This window comes from Gossypium raimondii, chromosome 11 (assembly GCF_025698545.1).
Source record: "Gossypium raimondii isolate GPD5lz chromosome 11, ASM2569854v1, whole genome shotgun sequence".
NCBI classification, from domain to species: domain Eukaryota; kingdom Viridiplantae; phylum Streptophyta; class Magnoliopsida; order Malvales; family Malvaceae; genus Gossypium; species Gossypium raimondii.
Genome location: NC_068575.1, coordinates 53,853,565 through 53,870,465, shown reverse-complemented (window position 1 = coordinate 53,870,465; position 16,901 = coordinate 53,853,565). Strand labels below are relative to the sequence as shown.

The following is a 16,901-nucleotide window of genomic DNA, read 5'->3' as shown; positions in this document are numbered from 1 at the left end:
ACCGTTCAAATATACTTTTTTTCACTTTGGTACCTTTTTTTTTTACCCAAATACCTAAAGTATTCTTCTGTTATGCTTTTTTAGTCCAATTCCTAAACGGATGTTAAAAAAAATTCCACATATCACTAGATGTCACGCAATAGATTTTTTATGTAACACTATTACTCGACCTGATCGCTGAATCCAAGTTACAAAATGCTACATTCATTGTCAGAACAACTACAATCAAATATATAATAAAATAATCACGAGGTGAAGAAGGGGGAAAAGCCAGAAACCAATCGGTCTGGGTTTTGTCAGTTTCTATTATTGATTTCATATTCATAAAGTACCACTCAAAATGGTTTTGTTGGGTTATGGTATGATCTCTTCCATATTCCAAATTTATTCTTAATTTCAAGTCTTTAATAGTTTTTTATTTGTGAGAGAAGATGAAATGAGTGGTTGATTTTTTGAATGACAAAGAAACAATAGTAAAAAAATTTAATTTTTCATTAATTTATTTTTAATTTCGAATTTTTTATCTTACACGGTAAAACAAATACCACTACTTGGCATTCCCGGATTGGTTGAACATTTTTTCTAACCAGCGATTAAAATTGAGCTAAGAAACATAACAGAGATATACTTTAAGTACTTAATTGGGATAAAAAATTTAAATACCAAAATGAGAAAATAAATATACTTTAAGGATCAAATTGTAAATTAAACCTATTTTGAATGAATTTTTTGCATATCCTTCGTACTCACTGCCATTTTCGTGATTGTATGTAATTTCTATATATTTTTATTTTAATTATCTACTAAATTAGATTTTTCAAATTTTGTATCAATGTTATTTTACAGGAATATGTGGCTTATTAGAAAATATCAATTTTTGGTTGTATTTAATTTTCATTAGATTATTAGATATATTTAATTTTTGGTTATTTTACAGGAATTTGTGACTGATTAACGAAGCTCTCATGTTCCCTAAAATGGAGATGAATATTTGACCCATATTGTTTCAAAAAAAAGAATATTTGACCCATATTATACATACAAATTTGATTAAAAGTTTATTTGAAAATTTAAAGTTAATATTTATTAATAATTTAAAAAAATTACAATCTTTGAAAATTTCTTGAATGCAAAGAAAAATTTTTTTTATTCTTCTTTTAGATTTGATTTTAATTTAAGAGTCGTTTGATTTGATCTTGAACAGATGTGGATTGCTTCAAGTGTCGGTTTGACTTGCTCTTGAAATAGATTTAGACCTCCTTTCTTCAATTGAAACAAATCGAAATATAGCTTTTTTCATAAATAAGTTGTCTTTTTCTCCACGGTTGAACGAGATTGGAAGGTGATTTTTCTTCACAATGTGTATGGTGTTCTTCAAATTATTGGGCTTCTTCATAGAATTTTGTAGCTTCTTGAACTTGTTAATCTCTAGAATGGCTCGAATGACTCTTTTAATTGTAGAATTTAATCCAATTACATGAATAAAAGAGAGTTCATGTAGAATTTAACTATTCCATTTAATTGTTCTACAAGAATTTAAACACTTTTATTTATCACGTATATCATATTAATTGAAATAATTAGAGATAAAAATTATTTGATATTATCGCTTAATTAATTTATTTTCATCATGCTAATTTTAACTGCACATTGGTTGGAATCTATCCAGTTTTTTACGTAAGATGAATTTTGGAAACTTACACGTTTGAATCTTGGGTTTTTTTAAAGCTTATGGGTGGATGAATATATGGTTAGCACTGGAGTGAATACGTTGAAGGCATTCTAATGTCGACATTAAAAGCGGTGTGGAGCTATCCTTGATGACTATACTAAGATTAGTAAAAGGTATGCAGTTTTATAGAGAAAACCCTTTCGTATTATTTAATTGGTTGATGTAAAAAGCGAAGATGTGGTCAGCCTTTTACCCATTGTTGAAGACAATTTGAACAGTATTTGGATGGGCAGATAACGCTGCCTTGCACGCTACTCTTTTAAGTGTAATCCACTGAAGTTCCATTATGGAAGAATGATATATATTCATGCTTTGCATGTTCGCAGTTCACAACAACTAATGATGATCACACTGTTTTCCAAAAGGAAAATTAATTGGATGCCATAGAAATTTATTAACCTGAACCAATTAAAATTGAATTAGGCTGAACCCGGGAGGCGATGAAATTCTAGGGAAACATCAAAGTGGGCCAAAACTTTAGAAAAGGTAATCTCACGAAGTCCGATATTGTGGGGTTCCGCAATCTGTGGTTGATTGATCTAACAACACCACCCAAATCAGGTGAAATTTAAAAAAGAAAAGAAATTCTTCAAATACCTCTGCAAATTCTTTGTAGAAATACTCCAGTAGGGTTGGTCGGATGGGTAGGAAATTGAACGTCTGAATTCAAGAAATAACGACATGAAACAACTCGGATAGTGGGTCCTAAATGTTTTACAATGCATGCACTGTAATTCGTACAACCACAGCCCCTTTGTATTTTTGCCTGTTTCGCTCTCATTTTATCATCCTCTACACTTCCCACTTTCACTTTCTTTTTTATTCAGCAATCCAAATATCATTTCTACAATAAAACCTTTGAAGTTTTGTAAAAAAAAAAAAAAAGAGTATTATTTTCTTGTTTGAAGATCCAATCCAAATTTAGATACTTAAATATATGGGACATAAAAAACAAATCTGTTGTTGTCTTTATTTTATTTTTTCAATTTCCTATTTCTTTGGTTAATTTTATTGAAAATTAATCCTAGTCAAAAATTCCCACTCAAGTATTTCAATTGGAGACAAAACTCAAATCTAGTCCCCAGCAAACAAGTGTATGAAATTGTCAAGAGACAAATTAAGAGTGAAAGTGACATTTTGTTCACTATTTTCTCTGATAGAACCTTGACCTAACTTCAAGTTCAATCAGCTTGATTGAAATTAAAATTTGTAAATATTGAACATAGTGATAATACTGTAATGTTTTAGGGTGAGCCATATAGTAAGTCATGGCTGAGACATGATGCAAAACTAACTAATTTCCTCTTTATTTTTGTCGTCTGTTTTTAACGTAAGACGTTGGTGGTGACCATGTTTGCATCAATCTTGATTTTCAAGAAATCTTCTCAAGTTCAATGCATACTAAGGGTGTCTACAGTACCATTCTTTTATAATTTATAAAATTTTAAATTAATAAAAGTAAATTTATACTTTAACCCCATAAATAATAAAAATTAATTTAATCTTTTAAATATATCTATTAAAATGGTGAAATTATATTTTTATTATCATAAAAGTATATAATTTAATTCGACCCAAATTTTTTTCTACCTTTGTCTCTATGTGATTGGTTAAAAGTGTAATTTCTTATGCAAATTTGCATAACCAACTTTGTGGATTACCAATACTAATTCTAATTTATTTTGAGATTTCCTCCGAACTTTTTTTTAGCCCGAATGCACAAACCATTCTTGTAATCTTTTGAATATAATAACTTTTATAAACTTAATTTGCAGTTGACTTGTGCTATAATGTTAAAAACAAAATATTTTTATAACTTTTTTATAATATTTCGATTATTATTCCATATAAATTAGGTAACAAATAATATAGAGTTTATAATATAACCTTTATAAAAAAATTATATAGAGTATTTAATATATTTTACAACACTTACGTTCGCATCAAACGCGAATCTAGGGGGGCTAGCAGGGGCCCGACCCCCTGAAATGGAAACTTGCTATTTAGGCCATTTAAATTTTTTTAGTAAAAGTAAAATTATACTTTAGCTCCCCTGGAATTATAAAAATTTGATTTAATATTTAAAAAATTACAAAGATGTAAACTATTAAAATATTTTATTATTATTGTATAAAAATAAGTTCTTAAACTTAAATTATGTATATGTGTTTGGACAATCATATAATAATTAGTAATTGCTTGTAATCACCCATGTAATTATCTTAATTCTTAACTTCCACCTAAAAATAACGGAGTGAAATTAAACTCGGATTAGAGAGTGTTAAGTCCAATACAGAAGAAACTATTTAACTAATAATTAATTTTTTTTCTTTTATTTTCTCTCTCTATCTTTATTATATTGACGTGCTCGCAACTAACAAAACTAATACATAAACTGTAGTGAAGCCAACCAAACCCAATGTCAATGGTGTCTTATTATTGCCAAAAACAATAATGTAATCATACCATAATCCTGTTGTTTGCTTGTGAAGCTTTTTTGAAATAGAGACCTTTTCATCAGAGCAAATCCACTATAAACATGAACCCAAAAAAAAAAAAAAAATTAAAGTGTTTTTATTTTATAACATGATCACAACTTAATCATCATGATCCATAGCTACATATTTGTCAAAACCTATGACCTTTTGGCAAGTAATAATCAACTAACACAAACCATAATTGGATTGGGAAGAAGAAGAAGAAAAAGGTTTTATTTTACTTTTCAAAAATAAATTCTTTTAGTACCCCACTTTTCTTTTTTGGATAAATTTAATACCCACTTTGATCAGAATCTGAGCTCAACTCATCTCTTGACTACAAATTAGACTTTTATCCAATTTATGTTGAATATTTTAGTTATACAAATTTCCACTCTCTTGTTTCCATTTTCTTAAGGGGAATTCATGACTTAGGGTTTTTGTTTTGATATGAAGGATATATTTGTGGGCTTAGCTTAGACGTTGGTTTGGAGATACCCACTTCAACTACTTTATATATTTATGGATTTCTTAATGTTAAGTGTGTGTCATTATATGATATTGTATTAGCATATGATTTTTGAAGTAAACAAAAACAAATGATGCTGGCGTTACAAAGAGGACAACTCGAGGGAAGAGGGTTTGGTCATCATATTGTAGTGGATTTAGTTTGGTTTGGTTAGTCAACAATGCAAGGATACAAAGGGCATGAATTTGGCATCTTCCTGCTACTTACCCATTACTTATCATATACTTAACATCACGAATGAAATTAGTTTAAATTTTTTAAAATAAATTATATCTTTATCATTTTTTTTCTTTTTACATTTTTAAATAGATTCAATAAAAACACACATAGTGGGATATAATGGAACTTCAATTTTTGATTTTTTTTTTTTTACATATTCGACTATATCATTTCAATCAAAACTTTATTTAATTTTTATATATTTTTACATTAATCTACCGTAATCTAGTTTTATTTATATTAATATAAAATTAAATTGATTTGAAACGTTTGATGTATTTTTTTATATTTAAAGCTTTTCAAAAGTGTAAAATAATTAAAATAATATTGATGTTTTGTTGTTGACCCGAAGATAATTTTTTGATTAATTTTCATAAAATAAATAATTTTCATGAAAAACAATAGTGAATTTTGTAATTCATGAATAATTAAAATAAAATGGAAAAGAACCCCAACATCAGACCTATTGGACCATTATATTCTCAAGATTGTAGGATTGATCTATAAGTAGTGCTTGTGTGGTAATTTAAATGTGTACATGTGTGGATATGTGAGTTTATAAAGAAAATATACCATTAGATATTTTGTCTTTATAAAGTTTACAAATATATACACACGAGGATTAGAAAAGAATTAAATTAATACCGAGTGCATATGGACAAAAGCTCAAAATATTATAATCAGGCAAAATTTACCCATGACAATTATGCATAATGGGATTCAAGATTTATTATTTAAATCAATTTAAATTATCGGTGAATCAATTGGGTATGATATATATATTATTTAAATTATCGGCAATTTAAAGATAAACTTTAATGGTATAATGATTTGAATTTCTTTTAATGTATAAAAATTAATTTAGAATAAGAATAAAATGAATTTTACATAATAGTTTAAACAACTCTATAAACTTTGACGACATTCTTTTATTTAAATAAAAAATGAACTTTCGGTGGTATAAAATTGATTGAAATTTGTCATAAAAATTGAAGTTACAACTATCAGATTAAAGTAATTAAGGATAAATATTAAAATTAAACATGAACTATGTTTTAATGTGCAATTATATACATAAATTTTAATTTTGTAATTTTATATATAAAATTTTAATTTGATTCAATTATTGTAAATTATTAACACAATTATTGGTATAACATCATTTTTGTTTATATATTGCATACATAAATAATTATATTTATCCAATATAAAAATAAATTGATGTATTTATTTCTTTAAATCTATATGATTAAATAGAAATTAAAGTTTCAAGTATCAATTTAAACCACAAATAGTATTTCACGTGTATAATCGCATCAGACTAAAATTCATGTACAAAATTATACATTAATTCAAATTTAATATTTAATTAAAAGTTAGACTTAAAATATAAACTCAAAATCCCAAAAGGTTAGGATTTACCCACACACCAAAATTTGGATGAGGAATTGAAATTAAGTTGAATAAAAGTATATATGGAAAGTTGAAGTATGTGAAAACATGGGGAGGGGTATGATGAACAATTAATTTTAATTTATAGGTTTTAAATTTTATTTATTATTTTGAGGGGTCAAAGTCAAACCCTCAAAAATAGACCCATGCATCCAAATTTGTCGACGAGCATGAATGACGATGTGTATTATATTCTATAAAGTCGACATGTTTACAAACTTATTCTAAAAAAATAAATTACAAAATTAAATAAGGATTTCGCTCTTTAAGTATAAATTTAAAGGTTACTAGTTTTAAATTAATTATAAAATTAATACAGGTAAGTATTAGTAATAATAAAGTTGATTTGAATAACCTCTTAGTTTCAGATTATTGGAAAAATAGGTTATAGCAATTTGAGTATTCGTTTTTTTCTTTTGAAAAATTGTAGAATATTTCACTATAAAAAGATTGAGAGTTTTTTTTCTTGATTGATGAAAAGTAGTACAAGCAATTCAACCAAGCATCAAATATCAAATACCCACAATTTTTAAAGTGATTCTCTATAATTTTTTCCAATAAAAAAAATAAATACCAAATACTCAAATTATTTAATCTTAATAACCCTGATTTATTATTTTCCATCATGTGGTAAGCTTCCAATTTTTTATTCAAATAAAAATTAAATTTGAAAATAAGAGATAGTTACTACACCAAAACAGGCTTTTAGCGGCGTTTTTAGCGGCGTTTGGATAAAAAACGCATCTAAAGATCGATCATTAGCGGCGCTTTACGGAAATCGCCGCTGAAAATAAGCATTAGCGGCGTTTTTGAGAAAGCGCCACAAAAAACCTAAGCCCAACGACGCCGTTTTGTGAGCTTTTGTTGATTTAGCGGCGTTTTTAAGAAAGCGCCGCTGATTCTCAGGCTTTAGCGGCGTTTTGGAGGAAGCGCCGCAAAAAAGCACCGCTAAAGGCATAAAAAAACGCCGCTAAAAACCTGTTTTGGTGTAGTGAATGCATTTTTTTCACCCTAAAATTTGTATTACAATGTGAAAAAAAAGAGAGATAGGGTGTTGTGTCTTTAATTTAGCGACGTAATAAATTAAATCTTAAATCTAATATTTAGATTAATTCATTTTGATCTAAGAGTTAAAACATTTTGTTTCTCATTTTAAGGCCTTTTTTTTTGTATAAATCACGTGTGTTCTTATCCATTTTATAATATTAGTATAGTTTTTTTCGAGCCGGTGTGCTATTCAGGTAAATCCTCTCAACAATGTCGACTCTAATATTGAATTTGGTTCAAATACTTAGGGAATAAGTCTACTTCCACTTCTCCCAACTACTTATTTGTTTAAGACTTCTTTAATTGCCATTGTTAATAATATATATATATATATATATATATATATATATATATATATATATATATCCTAAATGAACATTTATAGTAAGGGAAGTGATTCATTTGCACCGATGTAACTTAAGTGGTTTTACACAATTTTATAATTTTTATACAATTAATAATTTAACAATCCAACCGTCACATTTCATACTCAACTCATTATAGATTATGCATGTCAAGTTTGGCATAAATTAATATTTTCTAAGACAATTATTTTAGATCAATATGATAGAGATATCGGATCGTTTAAAAATTTACATACATAACAAATATAAATATCTTAATAAATTCAACGGTTAAATAATTAAAATATTATTAATATAAAATATTATAAAAAATATAAAGCTACTTAAAATTTAAATTAATGTAAATAGATCCATCCTTAAAAAGTAAAAGTTAGAAAACCTACTATCAAAATGTGAGTTATTGAGGTTGAAAAATCTATTATTAATATGATTTTTTCTCCAAGAAATATAACTTTTATTTTAAAAGAAAAACTAATTTTTATAATATAAAATTTAATTAAAATTTCGTATTTAAAATTTTTTATATCCTAAAAAACCCTAAAAACTTTTCACTCTTTTCTCCAAGCCATTTGTTTCTTATCTTTTGTTTTGCTCAACGGTAGTGCCAGCCTCCGGGCTGGCCATCGCCCGCTTTTTTTTTTCCTCCCACCAACTCTTTCTTTCTTCTTCTCATTCACTCCACATATTTTCTCTCTTTTTCAATTTGCAGATATATTTTGTGGGTATCTTTGTTGTCTTCACAAGTTATGATGGATAGATGACGATGTCTGTCGTTCGGAAAAACTCCACCGGCCACCAGTAGCTTTTTTGAAAAGTGGGTGGCTCTTCGTCAATTTCTTAATTTGTTTCTGTTTTGAAAATATTTCAGAATAATAAATGATTTCACGAGTTGATTTGGACTCGTGCTATCTGAAGTTTTAAATGTTTTTTTGTTTGTTTGTTTTTCCATTATTTAATAAGTTTTCAGTTTTAGAAGTTTTTGTCTAGCATTGTAGCATGGTTTTTACCCTTGCTTATGTATGTAATCCTAGTTTTACGAGTGATTTTAAGGATGATTTCGTTGTTGTCCTCTATAATTTGGTGAATGCTTGATTCTTTTGTTGATTTTTGCTCGCCACTTTGGACCATCCGGGGCAGATTTTTCTTATTGTGATAAGTGCTTGCACTCACTCAATATATGTCGTACTTGAGTTGTGACAAAACCAATTGTCAACCTGTCAGAATGTTTTATTGATGCTGAGGCTAAAGCTTTTGTTGTGCTGATGAATTAATAAATTTTCCTTTCAAAATTTTTTATTATATCCTTAATTGATAGAAATTAAAATTTGCTATTATTTTATATCATTTTTAATATTCAACATACATTTTTAAGGAAATATTTTTATTGTTATATATATTTATGTTAAGGCAATTACGAGAGTAATAATATCGAGTGCACTTAACATTGCTTACATTTTCATATTTTACCTTTTATCTGTTTACACATATTTGAAAAACGATCATTTTGAACCATAAATTATTGTTGATTGGGTTGGATCATCTTAAATTAAGGAGATTAGATTGACTAATTTAAAGATTTATCCTAAATATCTTTGTAATGTCTTAGACTTTTTTGATGGTGAAGACCTGCATAGGTAACATGGACTAAGAGTTCAACATTTTGTCTCTCCATTATGAATTACTTTTATGAGTACATTTTTTTGAAAGTAAAATAGGTGAGTGACTTGGATTTATAAAACAAAGTTTTTAAAGGAATTCTTTTTGAAAATAGATCTAGATCTTAGTGTAAATGTGAGGTTGCTACACTAGCGAGGGGTAAAAGTTGAAGATTGTAAATTATTTTTTTGGATAAGATCCTGAAGATGTAAAAAAATCGAACTGCATAAACAATTGTTTTTGTGCTCTATTTTTCTACAATTATGCATAACAGTTGTAATTGCTCACTCTATTATTTTAATAATCATTAATATATAAGATATGGGATGGATCCATTTACGTCGGTGTAAAAACTAAAGTAGTTATATAAAAATTTTAAAATTTTAATCAAATCATATAAATTTAGAATACACTTAAAAAGATTATTTAGGATATTTTTTTATATAGGATTTGAGTTTAAATATAAACTAAAGTACGTAAAAAGTCTTTATTTGAGCACTTTCATAAAAGTTTAATTAGCCGTTTAACATTTAGGTTTAAAGATATTTTATATTATACGGATAGAAAAAAGCATTAAATATATTTTATAAAAATAAAAATAAAAAATAATGCAGTATTTATTTTGATAATAAAAGTAATAAACTGTTTAGTTAATTAAATTAGTTAAAATTACATAGAAATAAATTCAACTTGTAATAAAAAATAAAATAAAAGAAATTGTGTTTATTTAATTAAAAAAATAATGACTCAAAGAAAGCACCTATTACATTAAAACAGCCTTTTTCTTTTAATAATACTCACAGTTTTTTAAAGGAAATTTATAAAATAAAAGGCATGTTATAATAACAGTCGCAACATTTTGACGTTGTTATTAAAATAATAATACTAATAATCTCAGTATTTTCAATTTCATCCTCTCTTTAAAGTTTTTACCCTCCAAAGCATTTGAAAACCCCAAGAAAGAGACCCTCCTTGATGAACTAAACTTTGATTCTTCTTCATCAAAAACCAAATCCCGATTTCCTTTTTTTTTTCTTATTCTTTTAATATCTCTCTCAAAACTAATGCCTGCATTTTCTCTTCCTCTTCTTTTTATTCTCACTTCCTTCTCCTTCTCCATTTCCATTTCCCCCTCCTTTATTAAACTCAGTTAAAATACACACACACACACATATATATATTACTAAATTTGTTATTGTATGTATAGACTTATGCTTGATTTTGAACGGTCGTTGTGCGGCTGCATGATTCAATCGTGGGAAGGGTGATGTCAATCTGGGGTTTGGTTTTAATTTGTAGTATGGGTACTTTGTCAGATACCAAAACAAAAGGAAATCTTAAATTTTGGTGTTTTTCTTTTTATCCGATGCGTTCCATTCACTGTCCATTTGCTCCCCCAGTAGATCTGTTTTGCTAGGTATGTTCGATCCACTGGTTTATTCATGCTTCAACTCCCACTCTTTAAGGTCAGATCGTCACATTTTTCTCTCTTTTCTACTCGTTGCCTTTTATGCCAATAATTATACCTTTTTCAGTTCGGATTTTCTAGGAAAGGCTTGGGTTTCTGTTAATTTTAGCTGCCAAGTTACTGATTTTTAGGATGCTAAGTTATCTGAATAGTGATAGGGTGGTTAAGGGGTTTATTGGGTTTTGGGGTTTTGGTTTGAGTTCTTTTGTTTTACATTTGCTTTTGGTGCAAAGTCATAGAAATCCTCCCAATCAGAGGTTTGGTCTTTAGGGGGTTCCCCAATATAGAAGAGAGAAATGGGTAATGGGACTTCTCGTGTTGTTGGTTGCTTTGTGCCGTTTAATGGAAAAGGCGGAGTTGATTTAGATTTTCTAGAGCCCTTGGATGAAGGCTTAGGCCATTCATTTTGTTATGTTAGGCCTCCGATTTTTGACTCTCCTGCCATTACTCCATCAAACTCCGAGAGGTTTACCGTTGATTCAAGTACCCTTGATTCTGAGACGTTGAGTGGGTCATTTAGACATGAAACCATAGAGGATTCCTTAGGACTACAAAGACAGAGTAAGAGTTTTCCAGAAACTACATTTAAGACCATCTCTGGTGCATCTGTTAGCGCGAATGTTTCTACAGCTAGAACTGGTAACCAGATCGCAATGTTTGCTACTGATGTCCAAGAGCCTGCTGCATCATTTGAGAGCACCTCCTCATTTGCTGCAATCCCTTTGCAGCCAGTTCCTCGTGGTTCTGGTCCTCTGAACAGCTTTATGTCTGGACCTCTTGAGAGAGGGTTTGCTTCAGGGCCTCTTGATAGGGGAGGTGGTTTTATGTCTGGACCAATTGAGAAGGGTGTGATGTCTGGCCCCCTTGATACTGCTGATAAATCCAATTTCTCTGCGCCACTTACACGTGGTTGTAGAAGACCCCATTTCCAGCGATTTATGAGAAGTGTTAGCGGACCAATGAAAAGGACCTTTTCAAAGCATTCTATGGGGTCTGGTTGGATGCAAAGATTCTTGCTGCACCCACTAACCCGATTGGCATGGCATGCTAAGGAGCCCAAGCTTCGATCAGAACCCTCTCGGAATTGTCTTGAAGGGGGGCCATCTGAAGGGGAATACGGGAGCAGTCGAAACTTGCAATGGGCTCATGGAAAGGCTGGTGAAGATAGGGTTCATGTTGTGCTTTCTGAAGAGCAAGGATGGCTGTTTATTGGGATATATGATGGTTTTAGTGGTCCTGATGCTCCGGATTTTCTGATGAGCCATCTTTATAAAGCCATAGACAAGGAATTGGAAGGGCTGCTCTGGGATTATGAAGATAAATCTAGATTTGATCCATTAAAACCTGAAATATCTACGAGTAGAAATCCTCATGCCAGTTTTGAGTGCAGCAAAGAAAATCAGTCAACTTCTTGTTCAGATCAAGAAATATTGTCTAGCATAGGAGAATTGCTTAATCAAGAAAATACTAAGGGTCAGTCTTCTAATAATGAGATAGTTGAGGAAAATGATGATGTGAGAGACAAGAAGGAACAGGATTTATCTAAGTGTAGAAAGTCCACTTTAGGGGCTGAATGTGAATGTGAATCTGTTCCACATGCAAACTTAGCTGGTCAAGGCAGGAAAAGCATGCGGCTGTATGAGTTACTTCAGATGGAGCCATGGGATGGTCAAGGTTCTTTGCCAATCTCACAAATGGATAGACAAGGAAAAAGTTCTTGCGATTTTCAACCGCTTTCAGATAATTTAGAATGCATCAACCCATCAAATTCCAAAGATGATAGGTCTAACATACAAGGTGAAGATCCTACTACTTCAGGAGAAGATATTGGGGTTGGGCTTGATTTTGATAATCAAGGTGCTGCAACTGCTGCTACCATGTCAGGGCAAAGGCATAATACACGAAAGTCCTTGATTGGTTCAAAGATACGAAAAGTATATCGGAAGCAGAAGTCATTACGGAAGAAGCTTTTTCCTTGGAGCTATGATTGGCATAGAGAAGAGATTTGTGTGGATGAGAGAATAGTTGAATCTTCAGGACCTATTAGGAGGCGCAAGTCTGGAGTTGTTGACCATGATGCTGTGTTGAGAGCAATGGCTCGAGCGCTCGAAAGTACTGAAGAAGCTTATATGGAAATGGTGGAAAAGGCTCTTGACATAAATCCAGAGCTTGCTTTGATGGGGTCATGTGTTCTAGTGATGTTAATGAAGGACCAGGATGTATATGTCATGAACCTTGGGGATAGCCGTGTGATTTTGGCACAGGAAAGACCAAATGATCGTCATCCAAATCCAAATTCTGTGAAGGATGATTTAAAGTATAGAAACAGATCTAGAGAGTTGCTAGCGCGTATGGAACTGGACAGAATATCAGAGGAGTCTCCTATGCATAACCAACACGGTCAAGTTAGCATACTGAATAAGAACAGAGACATCTCTATCTGCAGATTGAAGATGAAGGCGCTCCAACTTTCCACTGACCACAGCACAAGTATTGAAGAGGTCCGCTATTATTTTATTCACAAGCTCAGCTTCAATTATACATATAATAAATTTTATGTGTTGGACTTCTGTTGATATCCATCATTGTTATGCCCTTTGTAAAATGTGATTTTTTATTTTTAGGTGACAGGCATTAGGGTACATTTATGTGAGGGAGTTGCGCTTGAATTTAGAGTGATATAAATATAGCAATTTGTTGAAGCATTACTATATCTAATTTTGACAATTTGCATTTTAATATCAGATCTGTCAAAGACCTTTGTTTTTGTGCTACTTGTTGGATATTTTGATCTTAACTTGGATAGATTCCATTTTAAAGGGCACTGCTGCTAGGCATTATAAGTTGATGAACTGAAAAATGGTGGGTCATTTTCTCACATGGTGAGCTTACCCTCCTTAAGTTGCCTTGGCCTGGTTGTGAATGTCCTAACCCATGGATGTGTACTTAATCTGAATGTCAAAGATAAATATTCACTATATTATTTGCCAGGATGATATCTATAGGTAAAACACATCAAGTTCATATATACGAAAGAGAAATAAATTCAGTTGTCGTTTAGGGAATAACCACCTATTGTTGATTGTCTATAACAGGAAATCTTAAGAATACAGGCGGAACACCCTGATGATGACAAAGCCATTTCAAATGATAGGGTGAAGGGGCAATTGAAAGTCACTAGGGCATTTGGTGCTGGTTTCCTGAAGAAGGTTGGTTGAGCTCAGATCTTTAACTTTTATCTTCATTGTTTTTCCTTTTGGCTTTCTCTTTCTCGCATTTGAGATTTAGTAACAAGTAGAAAACGTATGATGCTTTTGTGTAAAAAAAACTACAACCTCACAGAATTTCTTTAGTGTTCTTTTGCTTGTTGCTCTCTTCTTGATCTATTCTGTAAGCAAGGCAATCCATTGTACAATTTATTATTTGATTACAACTAGAATTTTAACAATTAGCAAGCTCAATGAAGTTGATAATTATTGGTGTAAAATCTTATTTTGGATGCATAAAATTGATTGTCATTTTATCTGTGGCACTAAAGATATGAGATGATTTTTGGGCCTTTCATAGCAATTTAAGAGAGCTGGTAACTGATTGGCTACAGTTGATATGCTAAGTGGTGCAAAATATGTATTTTAATATAGGACTCACCATGAGGCAGGTTTATTAGTTAGGAAGTTTTGTTTATGCATCTGTCTGCAAATTGATGGTTTAGGGTATCCACTAGAAATCTTATACAGTGTTGCCACTTCATTTAAGGTATTTGTATATGTTGACACATGCCTGCAATTGTGCACGTTTCCACAGAACTATTGCATGCCTACTGCTTAAACTATTGGTGACAGTATAGGCAAGTTTTGTGTGCACTTTTGTGTTAAATTAAATTTAAGTTCTCACTGAGAGGTCATTACATCAATAGTTTCTACCTACCTCTCCTCCTCTTCCTCCTAAAATAACCTCTGGTGATCTCATCAATCCTCTTCCGGCAGTTAGATATTTGAATCACTAGCCTGTTACCGAGTTTCAGTTACCGTATTGTATCTTACAAAAGAAGATGCTTAAGCTGTGTGCTTTGAAAATTTGGCCAAAGGTTCTTTAATGCCAGTTAATAATGGTCACTCAATTATAATAGTTTCCTTCATTGCGATTGGAGACTACACAACTCTATAGTGAATTAAAACATGGATCAAGTTGGGGAGTGCAAACCTAAATGCTTTATTTGTTGTCTGTCTATGCTATTTCATTGGTTTTGAAATGATTTGTTCTTTTGTGGATTTCACTTGTCTTCAGCCAGCTTGTAATGAAGCTCTGCTAGAGATGTTTCAAATTGATTATGTGGGAAATGCTCCTTATGTTAGCTGCATCCCGTCTGTTGTTCACCATCGGCTCTCCCCTAGTGACCGATTCTTGGTACTATCATCTGATGGACTTTACCAGTATTTCAGCAATGAAGAGGTTGTTGCCCATGTCACATGGTTCATGGAAAATGTTCCTGAAGGTGATCCTGCACAATACCTTGTTGCAGAGCTTCTGTTCCGTGCTGCAAAAAAGAATGGTATGGTTAATCAAAAAGGGGATGGATTTAATTTCATCTGGCGTTCTGAATCATTTGAATGCAGTCTACAGAAAACCATGATTTGATTTGAACATCTGTTTTGCTTATATTTTGCTGATGGGAATTTGTTGATTTATGCAGGAATGGATTTTCATGAATTGCTCGACATACCTCATGGAGATCGGCGTAAATATCATGATGATGTTTCTGTTATGGTTGTTTCTTTGGAGGGAAGAATTTGGAGGTCTTCTGGATGATTTTTTTTCTTCTTTTCTATCCCTTTTTATTTTGGATCACCGTTTGACTTCTTTTTTCAAGCAAGGGTTGAAATCAATGATGCATTACAGAAATGAATGAGAATCCTAGTCTCACCATTTTCAGAAACGTTTAGTTGCTATCCTTTTTACGTGTTTGGATAAATTGCTATTCAAATATGTGAGAACTGAGCAATTGCACATTGACATCAGTTTTCTGCCATTAATATTCCACAAAAGAAGCATTTTTTTTTCTCATCTTTAATGTTTACTTTCATTAAAGCCAATATGTAGCTAATTAATTACTCTTAATGATCTTGTAAAGCTACTGAAGACAATTCAACTACTGCTGCAAGCAGAAATCAATTTTATTCATCTACAAAATAATATGGTTAGTTTAATCCTTTGGATAACTAAATTCAAAATGATTGATTAATGATACAGTTTTCCAAGTGCCATTGCTTCTACATTTAGACCAACAGCCTTTGGTCTGTTTTTAAGTTAAAAAAAGGGGTTTTGCCTTCAATTTGTGACCATTGTTTCTATAAAAGAGAAGGCAACCCCCTTTTCTCTTATCAATAATTATCTGTATTTATAACTTGTCTCTTTCGTGATCGTGACTAAATAAATTATCTGCCATGTTTGTTATGGTTTTTGCTTATCTTATCATTTTTATTACTTTTGTTCGATCAACTTCAAGATTTCCGCGTTACGTTCTAAAACACATTCATTTAATTTAACAAATATAGTTATTCGGTTTTTCATACACGTGAACAAAAATATCCATGCAGGAACGCGGTCAATCTTTGGTGGTTTAGCCAATTCAGCAGTGACCAACAACTTAATGGGATCTGTGATTACAGCAGCCAATGTTGAGCAAATTCCAGGGCTTAACACCCTTGCTCGTATTCACTATCAACCCGGTGGTCTTAACCCAGTCATCTTTGTTCTAGATGGCAACCTCGATGTGGGATTCATCATTGCAACAAACAAGTTGATTCCAAATCCATTAAAAAAAGAAAAAGAAAAGTTAGGTTCATTACTAGAAGAACAATGGTGTGATTCCAGAATTTAGTAGTCAATTCCCTGGAACTCCGCAACATTGTTTACTTCAACACCACTAGTGACAGACCAAGGCCTTCCAAATTGG

General features: G+C 31.1%; 1 protein-coding gene across 3 annotated transcripts; it reads left to right on the top strand.

Annotated features, from left to right (window-relative positions):
* The first annotated feature begins 10,412 nt into the window (after positions 1 to 10,412).
* On the top strand, positions 10,413 to 16,009 carry LOC105802912 (protein phosphatase 2C 32). 3 transcript variants are annotated; one of them, XR_008190964.1, is made up of 4 exons: positions 10,413 to 13,446; positions 13,691 to 13,950; positions 14,041 to 14,154; positions 15,233 to 15,248. XR_008190964.1 is itself a non-coding variant. In XM_012634815.2 (4 exons), the coding sequence occupies exons 1-4, from the start codon at positions 11,242 to 11,244 to the stop codon at positions 15,752 to 15,754; spliced, it is 2,700 nt and encodes an 899-aa protein (XP_012490269.1). In that variant the 5' UTR covers positions 10,418 to 11,241; the 3' UTR covers positions 15,755 to 16,009. The 3 variants fall into 3 exon arrangements, 2 of the variants coding, with proteins under 2 accessions (XP_012490270.1, XP_012490269.1); XM_012634815.2 differs by lacking the exon at positions 13,691 to 13,950 and adding an exon at positions 15,639 to 16,009 and having other exon boundaries at positions 10,418 to 13,446; positions 15,233 to 15,497; XM_012634816.2 differs by lacking the exon at positions 13,691 to 13,950 and having other exon boundaries at positions 10,416 to 13,446; positions 15,237 to 15,408.
* Positions 16,010 to 16,901: the final 892 nt, after the last annotated feature.

Excerpts from the sequence above, each read along its gene's own strand:
- LOC105802912 (XM_012634815.2), top strand. The coding sequence starts at position 11,242 with ATGGGTAATGGGACTTCTCGTGTTGTTGGTTGCTTTGTGCCGTTTAAT. Across the intron at positions 13,447-14,040 it reads ACAGCACAAGTATTGAAGAG|GAAATCTTAAGAATACAGGC; the intron begins GTCCGCTATTAT and ends TGTCTATAACAG. Across the intron at positions 14,155-15,232 it reads GTGCTGGTTTCCTGAAGAAG|CCAGCTTGTAATGAAGCTCT; the intron begins GTTGGTTGAGCT and ends ACTTGTCTTCAG.